General features: G+C 40.3%; 1 protein-coding gene across 2 annotated transcripts in view; it reads right to left on the minus strand.

Moving 5' to 3' along the window:
• Positions 1 to 3,322: 3,322 nt before the first annotated feature.
• STARD3NL (STARD3 N-terminal like) overlaps positions 3,323 to 24,178 on the minus strand; it is a 70,126-nt gene continuing 49,270 nt past the window's right edge. For both annotated transcript variants that reach the window (XM_063452084.1, XM_063452083.1), the window contains 2 exons: positions 6,906 to 6,977; positions 3,323 to 6,094 (listed from right to left, as the gene is read on the minus strand). In XM_063452084.1, the coding sequence (XP_063308154.1) occupies positions 6,925 to 6,977 (53 nt within the window). In that variant the 3' untranslated portion in view covers positions 3,323 to 6,094; positions 6,906 to 6,924. The remainder of the gene's footprint in view (positions 6,095 to 6,905; positions 6,978 to 24,178) is intronic.

Genomic DNA, 24,178 nt, shown 5'->3' on the forward strand with positions numbered 1-24,178 from the left:
CTCCTCTTTTTTTCCCCCTCTGTTGGTTGCTTCTTTTAACTTGACGTGCAAACCGGATGGCACCCATCAGTGTACTGCAAAATGTATATGTAATATTTAAATTTTGCAGTACATTGATGTGCCACTTTTGAGCCCTTTTGGTTCTTCTTAATTGTTTTTCCTGAAATGACTGTATGATCAACTAAACCAAATTTGTCCAATGCACACACATCTACTATGTATATATGCAAAACATATATACAAATTAAAGAGTGCATCTCATATAGGAAATACATATGGGCATGTCCATGTATGTTTGTGCATAATTGCTAGAGCCTCACTGCAAACCGGTTTTCCTTTAAATGATGACATAAGCCACAAATATATGCTGCGGTGCTTTTAATAGCGTGCACAGAGGTGTGTGGGAGTGGAACAGTTATTTACCATTATTAACCAAGCCACACACAGGAAACCATTAGAAAAAAAAAATCACTATGTACACAGAGATGTAACATCTATTTTAGGAGAATAGTAGAGATGTATATCTGACTAACAGACAAAATAAGAAATATATTATATTATATATACACACACACACACACACACACACACACACAATAGATTACTAGAGGATAAACACTGTGTTTATTCACTAAATTATGATCTGGAAACTCAATGTTTGGAAGACAATCAGTTCTATTTAGCATTTTCTCCACCTGGGCTTCAAAACCTGGTGTGTTTTAATAATATCCGAGTTGAACTATAGACTGCATCAGTGTTGCTCAAGTTTTAATAGTAAAATCATTTAAATGTAATATACTAAAGTAGGTACCATAGAGATAGCATAGTTCTTAAATTCACAAGGGTTATTAAAATATCTTAGAATTGTGATTACAAATGAAAAAAAAAATTCAAAATGTTCACGGTCATTCACTAAACACAAATTGGAGAGTATTGCTGGATTGGAAAAAGTAACCTATGTTTTCAGCAGTTATTGTCTAAAATTTGCAGATCCATCCTGAGTATTGACTGTTTAATGAATAAACCTGATTTGGCTTCTAAAGCACGGGAGATAAGTTAAAAGTAAAACAAGGCTGATATTTTCATTTTGGCTCTACAAAGCAACCTATATGCCAATTTGTCTAAAGAAATCCACAGAAAGAAAACATTCAAGGGATGAACTAACAGTGATGAACCTTTCTTGTATAAATCAAAGTTGAATATTTAAAGCAGATCAGTCACTTTTTTTTTTATGCTGGCTTGTTCCAAACCCACACCCTGTTTTTTGGTTGTTTTTTTTCTTTCATTACGCATAACTGATGACAAACGTTATTCACGCTTTGCAGTCATTGTCAATGGTTGTGATCACCTCCTTCCAGTATTGTGCCACTTCGGCTAGTAGCGAGAGTCAGCACAGGCCCATTGGAGGCCTTGGGTGTGCGTGTCATTTGACACTCACGCCCAAGGGAGGGCAGAGTATAGGATTCCTGGCACTACCATCTTAAGAACACAAAGATGACGACGCCGTGAGAGAAAATCCAGCAGGACTGGCACAATATTGGAAAAGGTAAGCCGCACTGCTCTCGGGACTAGAAATGGTTGTCAGGGGTTGTGGGCTATAGAGAAGCTGGGGGCTGTACCATCAACAGGGCCGGATTAACATAGGGGCTGATGGAGCTGCAGCTCCAGGCCCAGGCCCATGGAATAGGCCCATTTAAAAAAAAAAAAAAAAAAAATGTAAACTTTATTTTTATTTATTTATTTTTTTTACACACTACTCTTAGGTTTGCCACCTGACTGGTATTTTAAGGCACAGCCTGTATTTTAGGCTGCCTGGCCGTGATGGTATTGCAGTAATACCGGCAATACAAATGCAAATATTTTTCTCAATGTAAATGGAGATTACGCTGCAATACCAGCACCGGCCAGTAGGGGTCACTGTGTATGGAGAGAGGCAGGGATCGGAACTTACAGCATATCCCTCCCTGCCTCTCTACTTACTGATACGCAGGGGGGCAGCTACACAGCACAGAGAGTTCAGACAGCAGCTCCCAGCCTGCAGAGACAGACTACAGCTCAGGGAAGTGAGGGATGAGGGGAAAGGCATCAGGGAGACACGGTGACACTGAGACACTAGGGGACACTGGAAGATATGGGGACACTGAGACACATGGGGACACTGAGACACTAGGGGACACTGTGAGACATGGGGACGCTGTGAGACATAGGTAGACACATTGGGACATGGAGACACTAGGGACACAGTGTCTCCATGTCTCATGCCTCCCAGCCAGTGTCCCCATGGCTCCCAGTGTTCCCAAATGTCTGTGTCCCCATGTCTCCCAGTGTCCACATGTCTCTCAGCCAGTGTCTGTGTCCCCATGTCTCCCAGTGTCCCTATGTCTCCCAGCCAGTGTCCTTAGTGTCCCCATGTCTCCCAGTGTCTGTGTCCCCATATCTGTGTCCCCATGTCTCCCAGTGTTTGCGTCCCTATGTCTCTGTGTCCCTAGTGTCTGTGACCCCATTTCTCCCAGTGTCCTCAAATGTCTGTGTCCCCATGTCTCCATTTTTCTCAGTGTCCCCATGTCTGTATCCACAAGTGCCCTCATGTCTCCCAGTCTCCCCAAGTATCTCAGTGCCCCCATGTCTCCCAGTCCTGTGTCTCTGTGTCCCCATGTCTCTGTGTCCCCTAATATCCTAGTGACATGGAACACACTGAGACATGGGGACACTGGGAGAAATGGGGACACAGACACTGATGCATAGGGACACTGGTGCCAGGCTGGCCTTCCAATTCTTTGGACAGACATACCCCCTTTTTGGGCATGTTCGCCCCTTTTGGCAGTTCTGGTCATATGATTTGCATCAGTGGCCTACTCTTTTACCCCGCCCATTGGCTTCCTGCTTCACTGGACACTGCTGTTGGTATGGATTTATTGAAAGATGAAAGCATAAATTAGAGTATGTGTTTTCTTATAGCTGAATCCTTTGAGTTTCCCTCCAACACCAACTCCACCAGATACATAACGCTTGCGAGGTATGACTGTTTTAGTGTTTTTGGTCGATAAGATTTTGTAATTAGGCCCCATCATAATTGTCAGCACCAGGCCAACTGGGCTCTTAATCCAGCCCTGACCATCAAACAATAACAGATCCGCTTATAGTAATATACTGTAAATTTAATATATTCTAAGTTGGTTCCTGCAAACACCATTGAGCTTTTTTTCTCCCATATGTTTATAAAACATTTATATGTACTACCTTCAGACACATGCATTGTGTGTGTTTTAACAGAAGTGTTTCAATGAACTGTATTTCTTTAATAAGTTTTATACACACAGTATAATTTTAACAGCTCATTTATAAAGCATTTCATTATTCATTTAATCGTATAACTTACATATAGATATGTACATATAATATACATTTAAACCATTATATGGAACCAATAATTTGCACGAGAAATTCAACTTTCCAGAAAACAAATGGGGAAAAAAGTAACTGTTATAATATGTTGCCACTAGCAGGTTAATTTCATTAGCAATACTGCATACATTATAATATACATCATAGAGTCAATGGTAAGCAGCAAAGTAATATCTTTGATTATATACCTTGCATTATACAAAATGCTTGTCGAGGTATAGATAGGACAGAAACTTTGTGTAAAAGATGTACAGTCACCATCAATAAATGTGTGAATCTATGTATTAAACAAACTATGCATGTTATACAGATAGATTAGTACCATATGGGATCTTAAAATTAGTGGTTGATACATTATCTGCAAATACCCTGTATATAAAAATTTACTGAAAGCTGAGGGAATGATATGCTTCGTATAAAAGTTGTTCAACAGCAAAACTGAGCAGGGTGAATTAGAGTTTAATAAACATCAAGCCCTTTGTCATTCATGTATGTTACAAAAATAACAGAGCACAGACTTTAATAGATTTCTTAAATGCCATCCTTAAAATATGGACATTCAAACACAGAATCAGTCTCATTTAAAAACAATTCAAGTATTTCTAAGACCCATGTCACAATTTCCCTGTGTCTGCTTCATCTATACTCTGAAAACCAACTCTCTTCTTACAAAGATAGCAATACAATGTAGGACAAACAGTTACAAAACAAAAACACAATCGTTTTTTTCAAGTTACACAAACAAAACAAATTACAAATGTTTAACTAACGGTATAGAATATTTGAAACAATGTATTTTTCTTTGGAACAGTCAGTTTTGAATCAACAAAAAAATGAATTAAAATATAGAGTGTTGACAAGTTTAGTCCAGAAGATAGCTGCCATAACTGGGGCAATACCTTTGATCTCAATGTTCATATAGCCAGATGCTTTTCTTGCCTGACCAGATTATTTGCCTTATATTTACATAAGGAGTGCCAAGTAAGCATTTTTGGAAAAACTGCATATAACCTACAAAAACATATTAAACTTACAATTTTCTTCTGCTGTGAATACCAAAGTGTGGACCACTCAAAGCACAGACATCTGGCCCACCAAATTTACACATACAATGTAAACAGACTGTATGAAAATTTGCATACGCTTTCAAATCTTCAGTAAAGTAACACACACTTTAGAAAAGATATTTCACAATTTATGTAAATAAGAATGAAAATAACAAATGACACATTTATGGGGTCTGCAGGGAAGCAAGTATATTAAAAACAATGCTCTATTTTTAATGCAACATTTTTGCTGTCTCTGTGGTTGTATCGACTAAAGTGTTCTAAAAGGAGTTCAGAAATGCTAATGTTTTCATGGCAACGTTAACCAGCCTTAAACGGCTGCCATACTGACGATCACTAGAGGCTTTTCTATGAAATAGCAGAATAAAACCCAGAGAGGCCACCATCTGATAGGTGTACCGCAGCGTTTTGCCATGCATGCACACAAGCTTCCTAATGCTTTCCTATGCGGAGTTCATCAAGGAGACTTCAAGGAAGAAAAGATAAGTAAATTACCATTTTTAACCCTGGCAGCGCTGTCCAAGTCACCTAAATGGTGATTAGGGCACGGTAGCATTAGGAATAGATATTTGTATTCTTAATGTCATAGTGATCCTTTAGTCTTAAGTATCTATTTCATAGAACCCCTTCCAAGAAGATGGAGACTGTACTAAACATTTTTTTTTTAAGATTGACTATGCATCTAACAAGTAGAGTTTTATCTAATTTTAATCTATACTTTGCTAATCAATACTAAAATGCAGTTCTCATGGTCCACTGTCACACCACATATAAAGTGCATTCCTAAATCAGCAAAGATGGGCTAGAGAGAGAGAGAGTAATTGAAAAGATCCACTCACATTATTAGGTGGAAAGAAACCCAAACATAACTAGGAGTTACTTTATTATAGCCCATCAAAGCTACTGATACTGACTATTTAGAGACAAAGATCTGAATTCATGTGGTTGCCAAGTATAGAAGAACTGCAGTAACAGTCATGTAGGAACCAGCATTCACGTAGGTCTGCAAGAAAAATACTAAAGCTTGCACATTCTTCTCACTAATTTCCTTTATAGATTGCCTCATCCTGATAAAAATAAATAAAGAATTCCAAGATCAAAGGCCAGACATTCCAGGGATGATAGCAAGTAAAAAAAAAAAAGAAAAAAAATAGCTTCACCTCAGTTTGCTTTATACATAGATTCATTTCAGGTATGCAAACTGCACAGATGGCAGCATTTTAATTTTAGTTAAAAAAAATCCAACAGCTTCACATTATTTATTAGAAGACATAGTAGTCAGTCTTGTCCATATCAAAGTCAGTAGTCTTCTCATAGTCAATAAACATGAAGGCACTGGACTCTCAGGAGAGAAACAGATTACATGGACTGCTAAGGTATGTTTCACATAGTTTCACTCTAATTTATAGAACAATCTCATAGAACATATTAAATTATGATTCAATGCAGACAAAAATATTTAGTCACTACTGACTACTCAGTGGCAGTCCTCTTCCAATTCCAACTGCTACGGCGGAATAATTTGTGTGGTGCATCAGTATGGCTTTAATTTGTTTTGCTTCCTGTTTGCAGTAGTCCACCAGATACAATACAGTAATCTCAAGTATGATGCTTCAGTAAGGCTGCAAGCAAGCAAACATTACCACTTCAAAAATCACATTCTAATTAAAGCACAGGGAACATAAAATGAATGGAGAGTGCTGCCTCCTACCCCATATAATTCCTATTTAGGATTAATTTGTAGGGGCTCATGAAAATTAACCACTTCTGATTCAATAGAGATTTTGCCTATAAAGTGGGATTTTAACTTTATTTTATTTCATCCTTTTTTGTCCCTTGTTTTTGGTTTTTAAATTTACCTAATTTCATTTTATATATACACAAGATAAAACAGAACCTACTAGTTCTTGGGTACCATATGATCTTTGACAATGGGAGGAGCTAAAGCAAGTTTCTGTTTTATTTGCCAATCATGATGGATGCTGGTAGATTACCAATATTCTGTTATGCAATGTTATTCTCACTCACATGCACTGGTCAATTACATTGTGCATACACAGGTTAACGTGCTAAAGAGCACAGGAAACAAAGTGATATGCAATGCATTCATGCTTTTATTTATGTACTTTTAAATGAAGACAAACTAAATGGGGGGGGGGGGGGGAGGGGGAGAGGAGGTAGATATAATGTGTACAGACCAAACCACTTTACAGATTTTCAGCAATACTCTGTGGGTTTGCACAGCAACATTGCAACATTTCCACATTATCTGAGGCTGTGATGCAAATAGATGCACAATTCATAACAACTTGGGAACTCTGAGATAATTAGAAAACAGTGAATTAAATGTCTAGTCTATAAATGAATTTAACAGTCAAGGTTTTGTGGTTTGTCCCCATAATATTCTACTTTCTACATCATGCACCTACTTACCTTTGGAATCACATTTTTGTTACACTAAAGGTTTTTCTATGTCCTGTTTTTCTTCCACCTCTTCATCGGACTCTAAAAAATAGAAAAATAATAAAAATGCATTCACTCGTTTATGGCTATTATAATTCATAGAATATGGTCTTTAATAATAATATTAAAGATTCTTTTTATTTAGTTTTTCCTCTGCAATTGTGACAACATAACATGACTATATAGGTTACACTTAGCTATTGACATTTTACATTTTGAATCAAGACTTGAAAAAAAACCAAAAAAAAAAAACCCACCATCATCAACCTGGAGGCTATTTACTATATGTTTCAAGTAAAAAAACGCATAGATACAGAAAAAACAAACAAAAACGACTTGTATATTAGCTGGTTACAGCGGCGGTAACATCACTGTCTTAGAACTGGGAATACTGGTCAGACGACCTTACCAGTAAGTGGCCCTGGGCATGAGATCTAGTAAGATACATCCCCCTACCTCATATTCTCATAGATTGTAAGCTCATTTGAGCAGGAGCTTATAACCTTTATAAAAAATTGTAAAGATGGTGCTATTATATAAATACCAAAAATAATAAAACTTGGGAAAACGATAAAAGTCACCATTTTTGCTAGCTACATTTGAATTTCTGCTAAAAGTCGTGATGCATGTAGAAGCAGACCACTGTAGATTCATCATTTTGACACTTTCTATATGCTACAATGTTGCAAATTCCTAAAGCATACTTAATACTTAGTATTTTTCCCCTAAAGGCCAAACAGGTGCTGGTTATAATATTTCACTAAGTAATTATGGCCTTAATAGTTTGTGTTGTAGCAAATAAAAAATTAAAATAAATTAAAATATCCAACTTCAAAAAATTATGTATTAAATATAGATCGCAAAGTTTTGCACATGGCCGTCTAAATTGTAGAAACAGATATTTACACCCCATTCTACTGGTATATCTTGTTATTAAGAAGCATATGCAAAGCTTGATTAGAAACACATTGTTTGAAGTGAAAAAACAAAACATAAACACATATTTCATCACTTCCTTCCTAGAACCATTAATTCAAACCTTAGTTTATTAGGGGATGTACAGTGGCTTGGCAGTTTGCTTTTGCTGGGAAACTTAAAGGCAAGATCGAATGTAAACACCTCCTCTCGATGGACCAGTTAACATCTGTTGCTACCACAACAGTTTCCACAAAATGATTCTTAGAATCAACTGATGCCTACAGCTGCCTATATGTATGTACAAATCCTTAAGTATGCAGAAGAAACACAACACAACTATTGTTATCAGCTAAGAGAAACTGCTATTTTGTCTGATGTAAAATGATCTTACAATTTTTTTTTCAATTTGACAATTTTTATTGTTTCAAATATTTTCTCAAAAGAAAAGAACTCAGGGTACAGAAAATAAAAAGGGATTGGGGTCAAATTGGTGACATACCATGCCATGGTAATCAAAAGTGTTGTTCAGTTACATTGTAAAGTAATACTTTCATACTACACTCATTACATAGGTACAGAAAGGGAAAATGGTTAGGGTTAGAGTGTTGCCATATCTTGCCCCGTCATTTCGAATTGTTATACATTAACATTATACAATAATACAATATTACAGTATCATCACCATTCCATGCCCCTTATGATCGTTTTGCGGCGTTTTCTGATTGGTGTGGTGGCTAGCTGCTATCTCTCCTTGTTCCTGTTGTTATGGTCTGTGCCCTTTTCCTTAACCCCTTAACACCGCAGCCAAATGTACAAGTTGTGAACGAAACAAAACGTAAACAAAACCTGGCATTTGCGCTATATGTCTGTCCAACCGTAATTCACCTCTTTCATATTAAATGCACCCCCCCCTTATTATATATAATTTTATTCAGGGGAAACAGGGCTTTCATTTAATATCAAATATTTAGCTATGAAACATAATTTAATATGAAAAAAATGGGAGAAAATAAGATTTTTTTTGATTTTTTTCGTTCTACATGACATTTTAACTGTCAATGTCATAATACTGTTTGCTTTTACTGCAATAAAATACACATATTTGTATTCAGTAAAGTCTCACGTGTAAAACAGTACCCCCTATGTACAGGTTTTATGGTGTTTTGGGAAGTTACAGGGTCAAATATAGCGTGTTACATTTGAAATTGAAATTCGCCAGATTGGTTACGTTGCCTTTGAGACTGTATAGTAGCCCAGGAAATAAATTTACACCCATAATGGCATGCCATTTGCAATAGTAGACGACCCAAGGTATTGCAAATAAGCGATGTCCAGTCTTTTTTAGTAGCCATTTGGTCACAAACACTGGCCAAAGTTAGCGTTCGTATTTGTTTGTGTGTGAAAAATGCAAAAAAACGCCAATTTTGGCCAGTGTTTGTGACTAAGTGGCTACTAAAAAAGACTGGACATACCCCATTTGCAATACCTTTGGTTGTCTACTATTGCAAATGGTATGCCATCATAGGGGTAATTTTCATTCTTGGGCTACCATAGGGTCATAAAGGCAACGTAAGCAATCTGGCGAATTTTAATGTGAAAAAAATTAAACACAAGCCTTATATTTGACGCTGTAATTTTTGAAAACACCATAAAACCTGTACATGAGGGGTACTGTTGTACTCAGGAGACTTCGCTGAACACAAATATTTGTGTTTCAAAACAGTAAAAAGTATTGCAGCAATAATATTGTCCCTGTAAGTGCTGTTTGTGCGTGAAAAATGCAAAAAACTTCACTTTTACTGGCGATATCATGGTTGTAATACATTTTACTGTTTTGAAACACTAATATTTGTGTCCAGCGAAGTCTCCCGAGTAAAACAGTACCCCCCATGTACAGGTTTTATGGTGTCTTGGAAAGTTATAGGGTTAAATATAGTGCTAGCAAATTAAATTCCCTATACTTTCGGCATGGGTTGTCAGGCAGGTCCCGCTAATTGTAATAATTAATTAGGATACCTAATTATGTAAAATTATTACATAAATATATGTGTAGAATTAATATATGTATATATATACATATGTGTATATATACGTATATATATATATATATATATATATATATATATTTTTTTTTTTTTCTTTTAATATTTTTATTTATATATAGGTATATATATAGTGATATATACGTATATATTTATGTATATAGATATATATATTATTTCGTTCTACGTGTATTTTGATATAAATATATATATATATTAATATCACAATACAGTTAGAACGAAATAAAACACATCTATATATGTTTTTAATATTTTATTTTTAATTATTTTTTTTATTTTATTTTTTTACGTATTTACATATTTTTTTTATATTATTTATAAATATATATATAACAATAATTATATATATATTTAATCAGTATCAGTCTACGTGTAATTTGATATTAATATATATATATTAATATTAAAATACACCTAGACGGTGTATGTGTGTGTATGTATATGTGTATATATATACTTAGATCATATATATATAATATATATATATATATATATATGATCTAAGTATAAATTTTTTTTTTTACACTTATTTAACATTTATTTTATTTGATTTCAGCCAGCAGGGGGACCAACTGTCATTACAGTTGGTCCCCCTGCTGGCATTGCTGCAGCCAGCTATACCGGCCATGTGATTGTGAGGTCCTCGCAAGGACCTCACTCTCACATGACCGGGAGGGACCGGAGGAGGAAGATGTGCCGCGGGGGGGGCTCCCTGGGAGTCCCCCAAACCGCGATCGCTGGCGTGGGACCGCCGGCGACCGGGTAAGTTACTAAAAACCGGAGGGCGTACTATTACGCCCTGCGGCGTTTAGAGCCGCTTTTAAAAGGACGTAATAGTACGCCCTCCGGTCTTAAGGGTTCTCGTGTTAGTTGGGGTTTTCATCTACGTTAGCATTGTGCCATCTAGTGAGCGCCTCCATGCTTCCCCCTTCCCTCTTTCACCTTTAGCCATTTGTCCCTCCATTCTTATAAGACACATCTCGGTCCTTTACCTTGTTTCCCCTACTATACTCTGCCCATCTCTCGCCAGCTGGCCCTATGTGTTTTTTGATTCCGATATGCGTGTTTGCATTTTTTCGTATTGCCAGTTCAGTGATACTTGCTGCATGAGAGCTTCCCTGGTTGGAGGTAATGGTGACCTCCACGATCTAGCTATTAATGTCACCGCTGCTATCAGTAAGTGGAACAGCAGAGCCTCCTCAACTCTGGTCATTGCCTGTGGTAGCATGAATAGTATGCATTGTTGGATGGATAGTTTCCATTCCCTGCCCATTAGATCCTTAGCTATTTCCTCTACCATTCCCCAGTAGTCCCTAAGCACCTTGCATGACCACCAGATGTGGCTCATTGTACCCTTTTCTGCCCCGCATCTCCAGCATACATTTGGAGTGTTCGGATAAATCCTAGCTAATTGTTCGGGTACCCTGTACCACCTGTATTGCAGTTTCCTGATAGTTTCTAGATGCGATGTGCATCGTGTGTTACCTTTGTGTATTGCAAACGCCCTTTGCCACTGTTCTTCATCTAGTCTTGCCCCAATTCTGTATGCCATGTCTTTTGGAATGTCATGTCTGGGTCTGACTTGTCATCTATGAGCATGTTATAGATCTTGGAGATTGTTTTTTTGGGGGGTTTACTAGTGAGGCATAGATGTTCTATAGATTGTTTAGCGGCTGACCCTTGGTGGTTTATCGGTAACCCTGTGAGGAAGGATTTCAGCTGTAAATATGAAAATAGCGCATTGTTGGATATGCCATATCTAGCTTGGAGGTCTGGGAAGTGCATTAGTTGGTCCCCCTGGTACATGTGGGCAATCGTAGAGCAGCCCCTTTCTGACCATTTTTTTTGCATCAAACGTCGGGATCCCTATTGCTATGCATTAGATCGGGGCGTCCCCAGAGAGTGTCCCCTCTGTCCCTTCCCGCTTCCTATTTTCGTCCCAGAGTTGCAGTGTTAGTTGGGTGGTTGCTAATGGGAGTATGTGTCGGGGTCGGAGTTTTTGTGGAAGCCATAATAGTTCTTTGAGGGATGTACATTGTGTCCAGTGTGATTCTATCGTTGTCCACTGTGGAGCCTCCCCTCCCGCCGTGGCTACTTTAATTGCTGACAGTTGGGCCGCCCTATAGTAGGCCTGTACATTTGGCATGCCTAATCCCCCATTTCTAAGTGGTATTTGTAGTGTTCTGTTGGCTACCCTAGGTTTTTTGTTCGCCCACACATATCTGGTTATCAGTCTCTGGAAGGAGGTTAGATACGCAAGTGGCAGTTTTATGGGGAGGGTTCTCAGGAGATATTGGAGTTTTGGGAGCAGCATCATTTTTAGCGCAGTAATTCTTCCTACCCATGATAGATATTTCCCTTCCCATGATCCCAGTGTGGCTGCTGTTTCCATCAGAAGTTTGGTGTAATTGAGTTCTAGTAGTTTGTCAGTACTTGGTGGGATGCGTATGCCCAGATATGTTAAGTAATCCCCACGCCAATCAAATGGAAAGGCGCTTTTAAGTCTAGCTAGTGTTTCCTTCGGCATCCCCATCCCCATCGCTTGTGTCTTTGTGACATTTAACTTGTAGTAGGAGTGTTTCCCATACTCCGTGATGGTAGCCATGAGGTTGGGAAGTGATATGTGGGGCTGTGTCAGGGTCAGAAGGACGTCGTCCGCGAATAGACTCGCCTTGTATTCTTTATCTCCTATTGTTACCCCATGAATGGAGGAATGTTGTCTAATTGCTGCTGCTAGGGGTTCTAGGGCCATTACGTAAAGTAGGGGCGATAGCGGGCAACCTTGTCGGGAGCCGTTTGTGATTTTGAGAGGTTCCGAGACAAAACCTGCATTGATGACCCTCGCTGTTGGCGTGTGGTATAGAGCCTTGACTGCTGAGATGAATCCCTCACGTACCCCAAATTTCCTAAGGACCTGCTCTAGGAACTCCCATCCCAGTCGGTCGAAGGCTTTTTCTGCGTCTAAAGACACCAGCACTCCTCCCACTTTTAGCTTTTGGATACTGTGAACAATGTTAAGTACCTTTCTCGTATTGTCACTCCCTTGTCTATTCTTTATGAACCCTACTTGGTCTGTATGGATGATCTGTGTTAGCATTCCACTCAATCGCCTTGCGTAGATCTTTGCATACAGCTTGGCATCAGTGTTGAGCAAGGATATTGGGCGGAAGTTTTGAGGGCATGTGGGTGGTTTGCCCGGTTTTGGAAGTGTAATGATATGTGCAAGCAGGGATTCGGCCGGTAACTGTTGTGTTGCTGTAGCCTCGTTAAACGCTTTTGTTAGGTGAGGCGTTAGGATGGGAGCGAACTGTTTGTAGTAGCAGTTTGCGAAACCGTCCGGGCCTGGTGCCTTACCCAGTGGTAGTAGTGTGATAGCTTCTTCTACTTCCTTGGTAGTTATGCTAGCCGTGAGTATCTGTTGTTGTTGCAGTGTGAATGTTGGCAAGGGTATGTCTTGTAGGTAAGAACTAATTTCTTGAGGGGTGGGTTGGTGTGTGTTCGCATCCTCTGATAGGTTGTACAAGGTGGCATAGTATTTTGCAAATGTGTTACTTATATCTTTAGGTGCTGTTATTTTGTGTCCCTCTGACGATGTTAAGTAAGCTATTTTCTGTTGTGCTTGCTTCGTTTTGAGGAGGTTAGCTGTTAGTTTGCCTGCTTTATTGCCCTGAGAATATTGGTTGGCTTTTAGTTTTTGCAGGTGTAGCCCTGTCCTTTCTATAGCTTTTGTGTGTATGGCTTGGGTTATCTCCATAATGCGCTTTTTTAGTTCCTGTGAGGGGGCTTGTTGGTTTTGGGTGTTAAGGTCTTGTAGCTCCCTTTGCCATAGCCGCATCTGTGTTTGTGCTAACCTTTTTAAATATGATGCTCTTTTAATCAATAGGCCTCTGGCTACTGATTTGTGTGCTTGCCACAGTGTGCTTTGGGATACATCTCCCGTATCGTTTTCTGCAAAGTACTGGGCGAGCTCTGTTTCTAGTGTTTTCCCGAATTTGCTGTCTGTAAGAAGCGACGCGTTTAGTCTCCAAGGACTTCTATGTGTGGAGTCGTATAAGTCTGTCAATGTTGCCACCACTGGCGCATAATCCGACCATGTTAATTGAGCTATATAACAGTCCCTGACTTGCTCCAGATGTTGGCCTGTAATCCATATGCCGTCTATGCGTGAGTAGGTGTTGTGCACAGTGGATAAAAATGTATACCCCCTTTCTCCCACATGTAATGCTCGCCACACATCATAATAATGGCTGTCTTGGAGCAGTTTCTGTATTGCCCTGCCTTGTCTCTTAAGCGGTTTCAGTCTGGCTGGTGTATGCGGTCCAGTGGTGTCTATCAGAGGGTCTAGTACATGATTAAAGTCGCCACAAACCACCCCTATGCCTTGGCTTATAGACGACAGTTTTTTGAACACCTTGTAGAGGAAGTTTCGTTGTTCCTTGTTCGGGGCATACACACTCGCTATTGAATATACGACCCCATTAAATGTCCCCACCACCATAGCATATCTGCCCTCTGGGTCTACCTCCGAACAAATTAATGTGAACGCCACATCCCTACTTATAAGTATTGATGCCCCTTTCGATTTGTTTGAGTACGTGGCATGGAATTGGTGGGGGTAGTCTTGTCGGAATAGAGGTGAATGTGCATTGGCTTTGAAGTGGGTTTCTTGTAGGCACACTATGTCGGGTTTTAGTTGTTGCAAATCTTTTCGAAGCAGCCCACGCTTCGCTGGGTGGTTAAGCCCTTTTGTATTATGGGAATATATTTTCATGGGGGATTGTAAAGTCGGATTACGATTTGTGGCGTGTTAGTGCTATCTATTGTTGGGATGGACACCATTGCCAGCTTCCTCGAACATGGTGTCCACTCCCTATTACGCTTGCAATGTCTGGGGCTATTCCTGTCAGAAAGTGGAGCTATGGGGGGTATTGAGGTGTGAGGTGGTACCTGCAATGAATGTATACATTGAAAAACATGGTGGTCTAACAGATGAACATAAACAAATAAAACTAAACATACTGCCATGGTAATGGCTTGGTGCCTAACTTTGGCACTGTGGGGTAGGAAGTTTCTTTCTTCCATGCCTGTCCACAACGGTCTTACGGCCTGTATTGGGTGGAACGATGGTGATCGCACCTGTGACCTTAGACATGAAAATTACCTTTAGCTTTAACGTTAACAGTAACATTAGGAGTCCCCTGGAAAGTCCATTTTGTTGCCCCCAGGTCCCCGGTTTTACCTTGTTGGTTAGGGGTGTAACCTTAAAATCATGTGCTTTTACCGACCTTGGGCCCCTTGGCGGGCACAGTTTCCCTTTAGAGGCCCAGTCCCAATGTCTCTATGCGGTACTTGCCACATTTCTAGGGTGCGGGCTACAGCCTTATCTGTTTCTGGTTATCTTCTTCCATTCGGGAGGTAGCGTGGTCCGTCCGGTGGCTTGGGGTGGTGTCTTCGGCAGTGGTAGGCCCCAATCTTTCAATGCTTGAATTCCCGCTTCAGGAGACGTGATTGCTGTCATCTTGCCTTCGTGCATGACCAATAGTTTAACTGGGAATCCCCATCTGTATGGCTTCTTATGTTGCCTCAGGCTCTCTGTGATGTTTACGAAGGATTTACGTTTTTTCAGCGTTGCCGCCGATATGTCTGCATATATTGTAATCCCTTGGTAGGGTGGTGGTAGGTTCGGGCGTTGTCTGTTTGCCCTCATGATATCTTCCTTTACATGGAAGTAGTGGAGTCTCACTAGGGTGTCTCTAGGCTCTTCAGACGTAAGAAACCTCGGTTTAGGGACTCTATGATACCTGTCTAGAAGGAGCATGTCTTGGTGTATGTCTGGGATAAGGAGTTTAAACAGCCCCTGTAGGTATGCGTGCAGATCTGCTGTGCTGACCGTTTCAGCAATCCCTCTCAGGCGCAGGTTGTTTCGTCTGGATCTATCTTCCATGTCTGCCAGCTTGTTCTCATAGGCCACCATTGTGTCTTGCATTTCGTTCATTTCAGCCCGCATGACATTATAGGCTTCAGCGTGGTCCGCCATCTTGTCTTCCAATGACGACGTGCGTGTGCCCAGATCACGGATCTCAGACTTGATTTCGTTAAGTGATGTGTGGAGGGTAAGTTGTAACTTTTGGTACATATCGTCCAGCATTTTTTGAATCATGCTTTGGGTTGCGGGCCCTTCCGTTTTTGTTTGTCCCTGCAGTACAGAGGTTTCATCGTGGGCGCCATCTTGGGATTCCTCCGGTCTCGCCGGCATTTTCCCTTGGGCATTTCGAGCGGTAAAAAAGTTACTTTTGTCACTCTTTTCAGTCTGCCTGCGACCCTTAGTCTGTGACATCGTCGTGGGTGCAGTTTCTTCCGCTTTTCAGGTGCTCGTTCCGCTAAATTTAGGCCGTGGTAGCACGGAGCTACTCCAACATGCGACCGCTGCGCTTGAGCTCCAGGCCACGCCAAATTATCTTACAATTTAGACTACTAACTGGTCTTTAGATTTTAGAAGTATGCAAATAGATGATCATATAGGTCACCAAATTAGCAGCCTACAATACAAATAATATTATAATCCATTTGTTTAAATAGTATATTAACATATTTAATTATACTTGACAGCTCAGATATCAGGACTGCAATGATAAAAATTAATGTGCCTTAATTTTTCATGTAATGGTTAAAAACGATAAATAAATAAAACAATCAAAAAAGTATATTAATCCAGTATCGCGTTTGGGTGTATTATGCCATGGAGGGCCTTACCACTGTTAAGGCCGCATAGTATGCCCTAAGGATTGTGTTGCAGCCCTGTAGGGAGTCGCAGTACTTACCTTCCAAAGCGTTCCCGATCGAGTGAACTGGCTGACAAGTAGGCCTTCCATGCCATGTGATCACGATGTCATCATCATCATCACATGACTGGTACCTGCAAGGGGACTGCCTGGGTTGTCAGGCAGATCTCCCAAAACTGAAATAATTGAAAAGGTTTACTATAATTAGTTTTACTAAATGATATATTAATATCAAAATACACTTGGAATGAAATTATATATATATATATATATGTGTTAGGGGCAAATAGCCGTATATGGAGTAAGGTTCCAGTATAAGCGTAGGATAGTATAAAAGAGCAAGGCGGTTGTGGTGTGCCGGGACCGACGATACGGTAGGCCTGTAAATAAAGAGGGCAAAAGTGAATAATCAAAGATTTAATTCAGTCAACAATACATAGAAATTAAAAAGACATTTCCTTAAATGCATTTATTTCCAGTACTGGTTTGGGTATGTAACTTGTGTAAGCGGAAGATTTCCATCGCCCCAGTGATTTGATAATATGTACTGGTATGTTGGCGCTGGAGACTGTGGAGGCCGCCCCTATACGGAAGGAGTGACCCGAGTAGATAGAAGGGTTGAGACCTAGCATGGTTAACAGGGATCTGATATATCTCATGAAAGTAGCGGTAGTAAGTACAGAGCCTTTTAGTGCAAATAAATGTTGTGATGATAGTGAGGTAGGATATTGATGGTAGGAATCTAGGACTGCAACTGGACACCATTTATTGTGGGTTGGATAATAAGTGATTTCTACTCGTGGTGCGTGTTGACTTGTTTTGGACTGTGGTAGAGCCAGTATGTAATGGTCCATGTGTTTGCGTAGGTGGGATCGTTGCAGACAACTGTCTGAGTGGTGGTGATGGTAGTGAACTCTCTTGGCCTGAGGAAACCGTAGAAGGCTATGTACATGGCTGCTTTAATGACCGAATTGGTGGTAGAATTAAATGGTTTTAAATCTAATAGGTCGGATAGGGATTCGAAAAGTTTGTTATCTATAGGTAATCTCTGAGAGGTACGTGGGGGAACCAATTTCTGAATGCCTCTGAGTATGTTCTTTATCTGATATGATGATATAAAGCTATGGTTATTAGGTAATAGGGATAGCATGTGGTGTTGAATGCCTGTCAAATATAATTTAATGGTGTTGTAAGATAGTTGTAGTTTAAGATGGCAAAAAGAAGCGAAACCCAGGATAGACGTCATGACAAAAGGTTGGGATATGTCGTGTTCTAATAGAAATCTTTTAAACAATGTGAAGGCTCTGTTGTATGTCCTGCGAGTATTGGATGATAGTGCTAATTCGGACAGATCCCTGCGGTGTTGCATAATTAAGTCTAATCCATGTTTAGTTGCTGGAACAAAGGAGTGCCTGTGGCTGCTTGAGCGGCTGAAGGAAGTGCTTGATGAAATGCCTTAAAATTTAATCGAGACAAACTGTCAGCGGCTATGTTACGAATTCCTGGCACATGAAAGCAAACCAAGAAGAAATTGTGACATGCGGCCAACCAAGTGAGTTTCCTGAGAAATCTCATGATCGTTAGAGATGATGAGCGGCCCTTGTTGATGATATGACATTGGGCCTGGTTGTCTGAGTAGCAACGAACTGATGACTCTGACCATGAATGCCCTCATGCCACAGCAGCTGATACAATAGGGTAGATCTCAAAAAGAGCTGAGGTAGTGAAAAAACCTTCCAAATCCTGGACTTCTTCAGGCCAACTACCCCAAAGCCATTCGCCCCCAAAGATTGCTGCGAAACCCGTGGTAGACGTTGCACCAACCATATACAATCCTGGGAGGAACAAGCTTTTACCATTCCATGTGGTTAAGAATTTCTTCCACATGTGCAGGTTTGCTGTGGCTTGAATATCTAGGGACAGTCTATGGTCGTCATGTCAGAAGTGTGGAAAAAGACAAAGAAGTCTGGATATGAATGCCCGACCTTGTGGTATGATGCGCATGGCAAAGTTTAAGGAACCTAGAAGAGATTGTAGTTCCTTGTGGTTGCAAGTACCCAGCATGATGTAGTGATTGATGCTGTTCAGAATGTTTGCTATTTTCTCTTGTGGTAAGCTTGCTTGCATGGATGCAGAGTCAAGTTGTATGCCCAGGAATGTAATGATAGTGTCTGGTCCTACAGTTTTCTTGGGGGATACTGGGACAAGCAAGTGGTCGAACAGACTAATCATTTCCTTTAGGCTTCTGGGGGGAAAAGTGTTTTCTTCGACCAACAAAAAGTTATCTCGATAATGTATGACTGTGGGACATCTGCAAAGTGTTTTAGGAAATGTGTCATAGATTTTGGGGCTACTCTTTGACCCAAAGGTTAAGCAGGAGAAGAAATAGTAATTGTCTGCCCATTTGATGCCATGTAAATGCCAGAGTGTAGGGTGGATTGGTTGCAGTTTGAAAGCATTGGTTGGTGTCTGTCTTGCTTAACCAGGCTCCGACCCCTGCTTGGGTGATAGCTGTAATGGAATGTTCTATGGTGGCATATTGTAGGGAAAACTCCTCGAAGGGATTGAGGGAGTTGAGACTTGGGGTAGCAGAGGTGTGAGGTGCCGATAAATCTATGATACGTCTTTGTTTGAGGGAAGATTTTTCTGTGACAATCCCAATGGGGTTTGTGCGCCATTCAGTAAATGGTGGGGTTCTGTTGTATTGACTGCAAGTTAGGGCATTCTAGATACCCTGAGGGCATATGTATGATGCCTGTATGGAACCCCTCCGAAAATCCAGATATAAGAAAATCTTCTAAATGTCTGGAAGGGTGATGTGTCAGTAGTGCTAAAAAAAAGCATGAATGTTGACAGACGTTAAGTACGGTTTTGGGTACATTTTATTGGGGCACATGGTTTTTGCATGTGCCCTGAAACATTTATAACATATATGCAATAGTCTGCATGCTACACGTACCCACGTTAAAATTATTGCAAATCTGGGATTTGCCAAAAAATATGATGGGACAACCTACCGTATATACTCGTGTATAAGTCGATCTCATGTATAAGTCGAGTGCAGTTTTGTGACCAACAATTGTGAAATATGCTATACCTCGTGGATAAGTCGAGGGTAAAACTTGGGGCTATGAAATTCTGTGATTTTTATAATTATATACACACACACTCATACAAACACACACTCTGCATTACACACACACTCATACAAACACACACACACTCTGCATTATATACACACACACACACTCATACAAACACACACTGTCTGTTTGTGTGAATGCAGAGTGTGTGTTTGTATGAGTGTGTGTAGTGTGTGGGAGGAGGGCATTTTTATTATTTTAAATTTTTTTATTTAAATATTCAAATTTTTTATTTTAATATTATAATTATTTTTTATTTTAATATTTTTTTTATTACATTTATTTTATTTTATTATTTTTTTATTATTTACATTTTTTTTTGTCCCTGGTGGTCCAATGGTGTGTAATGTGCAGGAGGGGGGCTGGCATGAAGCGTTTACTTATCTTTCCTGCAGCCCCTGTCAGCTCCCTTCTCCTGCATTCCGGTCAGCTCCCCTGTAAGTCTCGCGGTATGCGTACCGCGCGGAGCGTTGCCACGGTAACCCGTGGCAACGCTCTGACGCCGCGGCTCTTGCGAGATTTACAGGGGAGCTGACCAGAACGCAGGAGAAGGGAGCTGCAGGAAAGGTAAGTAAACTCTTCCTGCCAGCCCCCAACAGGACCGCCGGGCTTGTAATGAGCCCGGCGGCCCTGGTCTGTATTATGGCAATGTAAGTTGCCATAATACAGACATTGACTCAAGTATAAGTCGAGTGGGGGTTTTTCAGCACAAAAAATGTGCGGAAAAACTAGACTTATACTCGAGTATATATGGTAGTTTGGCTCTGGTAGTTCTCTCCATTCTGCCAGAGGTGCTAGTGCTTGGATCCCGAGAGTGATCGTCTGCTGTGCTAGGACAAAAATTTGTTGTGTGTGCAGTGGAAGAGCGGGATGCACAAGCTGGTGTTTTAAGATCTGCAAAGTGTCTGCAGAAAATCGTATCCCGCCTGCTCCAGTTGATTCTGTTGCCGAATTGGGAGAGAGTGCCAGACACTTTGGTTGAAAATGACCTATGATAGTCATAAAAAGCTGAACCACCATACTTGTTTCCTAGGTCTACCAGCTTGTGCATATACAAATTGAATTCTTCCCTTCTGTAAGGGTACACTGCACAAATCACATCTCTATATATCCCAAATGCCAAAACAAACTCAGGGATGGTCAGTTTCCGGTTTAACCTGCAATCCCTGGATCTGACCACCACAGATACATCATCATACATATACGTTTTGTTTTCCACAATATCCTGGGAGGCAATTAGCAGAGATGCTAAGTTGACATCTTTACCTTCCAGGATATCTTTTTTAATATGCGCTGGGATCATATGTGCAGGGTTAATGTCCTGAGTGTCGGAAGAGTTGATTAACCCAGCTAACCGAAGTTTGGTTGGTGTGGGTTGTACACTAGCGGTAGGCCCAGCCTTTGTGAGGGTTGTGGTGACCGACTCGAGGTTTGCCAGTCTGTCATTTACTTTACTCATGGAGTTCATGAGTGAGGCTAGCATAGCCTGTATGTCACCCGAGTTAGTGTTGCTGGGGCATTCCCCCACCTCTATGTTATCTGTTGATGTGCGGAGAAGTTTGAATAGTTACACTTTCCTTGCTGTGGCCGGGTAGGGGATTTGTCGCTTCCTTAGCTCGGTGGTAATGCGTGGGATTGTCCAGGATCTGATTGATGCTGGACTAGCAACTTCTCCTCTACGTTAAGGTGTGTCAAATCTAGCCAGGGTGCTAGGAAGAGATAATTCTTCGCCACCTTCTTGAGACATACTTAAATAACAATGAAGATAGAAATTATTATGTGAACCACAGGGGTCTTGTACTGGCTTGCTAACTAAGCCGTGAGGCGAAACAATTAAAGCTTGGTTTTGGTGACTGGTGAGGCCCTGCTAGTTGCCAAGTGGCTTGAGAGGCTCTAACTATGCGTTGGCGCGAGGGGATTTTTTTGGCCACCAAACGTAGTAGCAGGATTTTGGCCTCTCTGTGACTGTAACCAGAAAAATAAGAAAAGGGAGTGACAGGTGAGGCCCTCTTTATGATACAATGCGAGGTGGCTAACTCACATGTGGCCAGATAGGTGTATGCCTCAGAGTGTGAGGTGGGGTGTTGGCCTCACGAGACCACTAACCGAACAGCGTAATGCAAGGAAAGGACAATACCTATTGGATCCTAAAATCCCTAATTGCCAGTACCCTATCTAACTATTTTAGGGAAAAAAAGGATATGAATACTACGTGAGCAGGTGTACGTACCTGGTAGTATGGTATTGAAACTGAAATCCATATAGGTTTAGTAGTACCTGTAACCTAAATGAATAAAACAACATATGACATAATGGATATAGAAAATACCAAGTTTATCCAAATATGTGAAGTATGTAAAAATAAAAGCAAAGGACCGTAACCTATAAACTGCTTTAACCACCGTATGTGATAATGGATAACTGAATATGTACCACTCTTAACACTTATATGTGCAGCATGAACATGTTTTTAGAAGAAAAAAAGTGTTCTGACAATTGTATGCCGTATGTCCCCCTTCTAGGGAGAATAGTGTTGTGAGCAGTGTTCTCTGTATATGTGATCATGAAAATAAGTACGAGTTACATGTAAAAATTAAAAGTGACTGGCTATTGTTAAAACATTATGTGTAATTATATTGGTAGGAAAATTATTATGTGCTATGTGAAACCGCTGTTATGGCCATTGACCAGTAAGGGTCAGTAAGCTTAAGTGATGGTAAAATCCCTTGACTCATGATGTAAGTTTAACCTGTGATACCCGGAGTGACCTGAAGGGGTCAGTGTAGACATGATGAAACGCCGTTCGTGAGCTATGCCCTAGCGTAATAGTTTGTGTAGTGACAGAAAACTGAACGCAGTGCCCGTTCGTGAGCTTACAGATATACGAAAATTACTAGCTTGGTATAACAGGCAATGGAAAAAAACAGTGATCCCGGTCGGGGAATTTGACCGCACGAACATAAGCAGTTATAATGCCCAGGATATGACAACCTGGGTTCCCGTTCGGGAGATAATTGGACGAAAGAAAAACGTGAGCCTGGTATGACAGGAAAAGTGAACCTATGATAGGCAATGACACAAAACAGTTTCCCGTTCGGGAGTTTGCCAATGCCTGAACGGAGCAAGTAATGCTTAGACAATGTGATTTAACCGAATAGAAGTGCACGAAACATGCCACAGTAAGAATGAAAAGTAGACGAGTGAAAAGTGATGACATGACCCGAGAATGATGCCGTGGGACTGATGCCTGGCGTAACGGGTAGGTCGACTTACGTTTTTTTGAGTCACTGGACGCTATCTGCGAAGATGGACTGAAGAAAAGCATGCGGCTGGATTCCTGGACACAGCTCAAAGTAGAAGACCTCGTGGAGCAAAAGGTATTCCGAAAATGGCGTCTGGATGAACCGGAAGTGGATATCATTCAGATGCTGACCTCGAACGGTATGGAGCCAGGTAAGGGGTGTACCTTATATAGGTAAGTGTATAATCTTAAGCCCCTCCCACAATTACAGGCCAAACGGCATTTATACATATCAAAATAGGTGTGTATATATATTTAAATTCTACATGTATATTTATGTATTGTTTTTAAATAATAATAATAATAATGTGATTTATCAAATATATATTGAGGGATGTGCTGGACAACCCTGGCAAAAAGTCTGCAGGCTCTATATTTGACCCTGTAACTTTTCAAAACCCCATAAAACCTACACATGGGGGTTACTGTTGTACTCGTGAGACATTGCTGAACACAAATATGAGTGTTTTAGAGTAGTAAAACATATAATGATAATTATATTATTATGGAAACTGCCAAGGTTAGTGAATAAGCGGCTCTCTCATTTTGAATACCCTGGGTTGTCTAATTTCACAAATGGTAAGGGGGTAATTTTCATTCATGGGCTGCCATATGGACTTCAAAGACAACATAGGCTCAGTAAACCAGTCTGGTAGATTTTAATGTGTAAAAATGGAAATGAGCAAGCTCTTTATTTGACCCTGTAACACTCTGAAACTTGTACATAGGGGGCATTGTTGTACTCGTGGAACATCACAGCATACACTTGTGTGTTTTATTGCAGAAAAAGCTAACATAATTATGACTTTTACAGTTAAAATGCCACGCAGAACTTGGAAAATTACATATTACATAATGTTTCATAAATAAATATTTGATGAACAAAATGATATACAACAAGTGTGGGTATACTTCATTATGATTCAACAGACAGAGCTCAAATTCTAGGTTTTGTTTTGGACAGAACATTTGCAATTGCAATTGCATCCATCCTTAAGGGGTTAAAAGCCTGTGCACAAAACAAAAACAATCAAAC

This window comes from Pelobates fuscus, chromosome 4 (assembly GCF_036172605.1).
Source record: "Pelobates fuscus isolate aPelFus1 chromosome 4, aPelFus1.pri, whole genome shotgun sequence".
Lineage (NCBI taxonomy): Eukaryota > Metazoa > Chordata > Amphibia > Anura > Pelobatidae > Pelobates > Pelobates fuscus.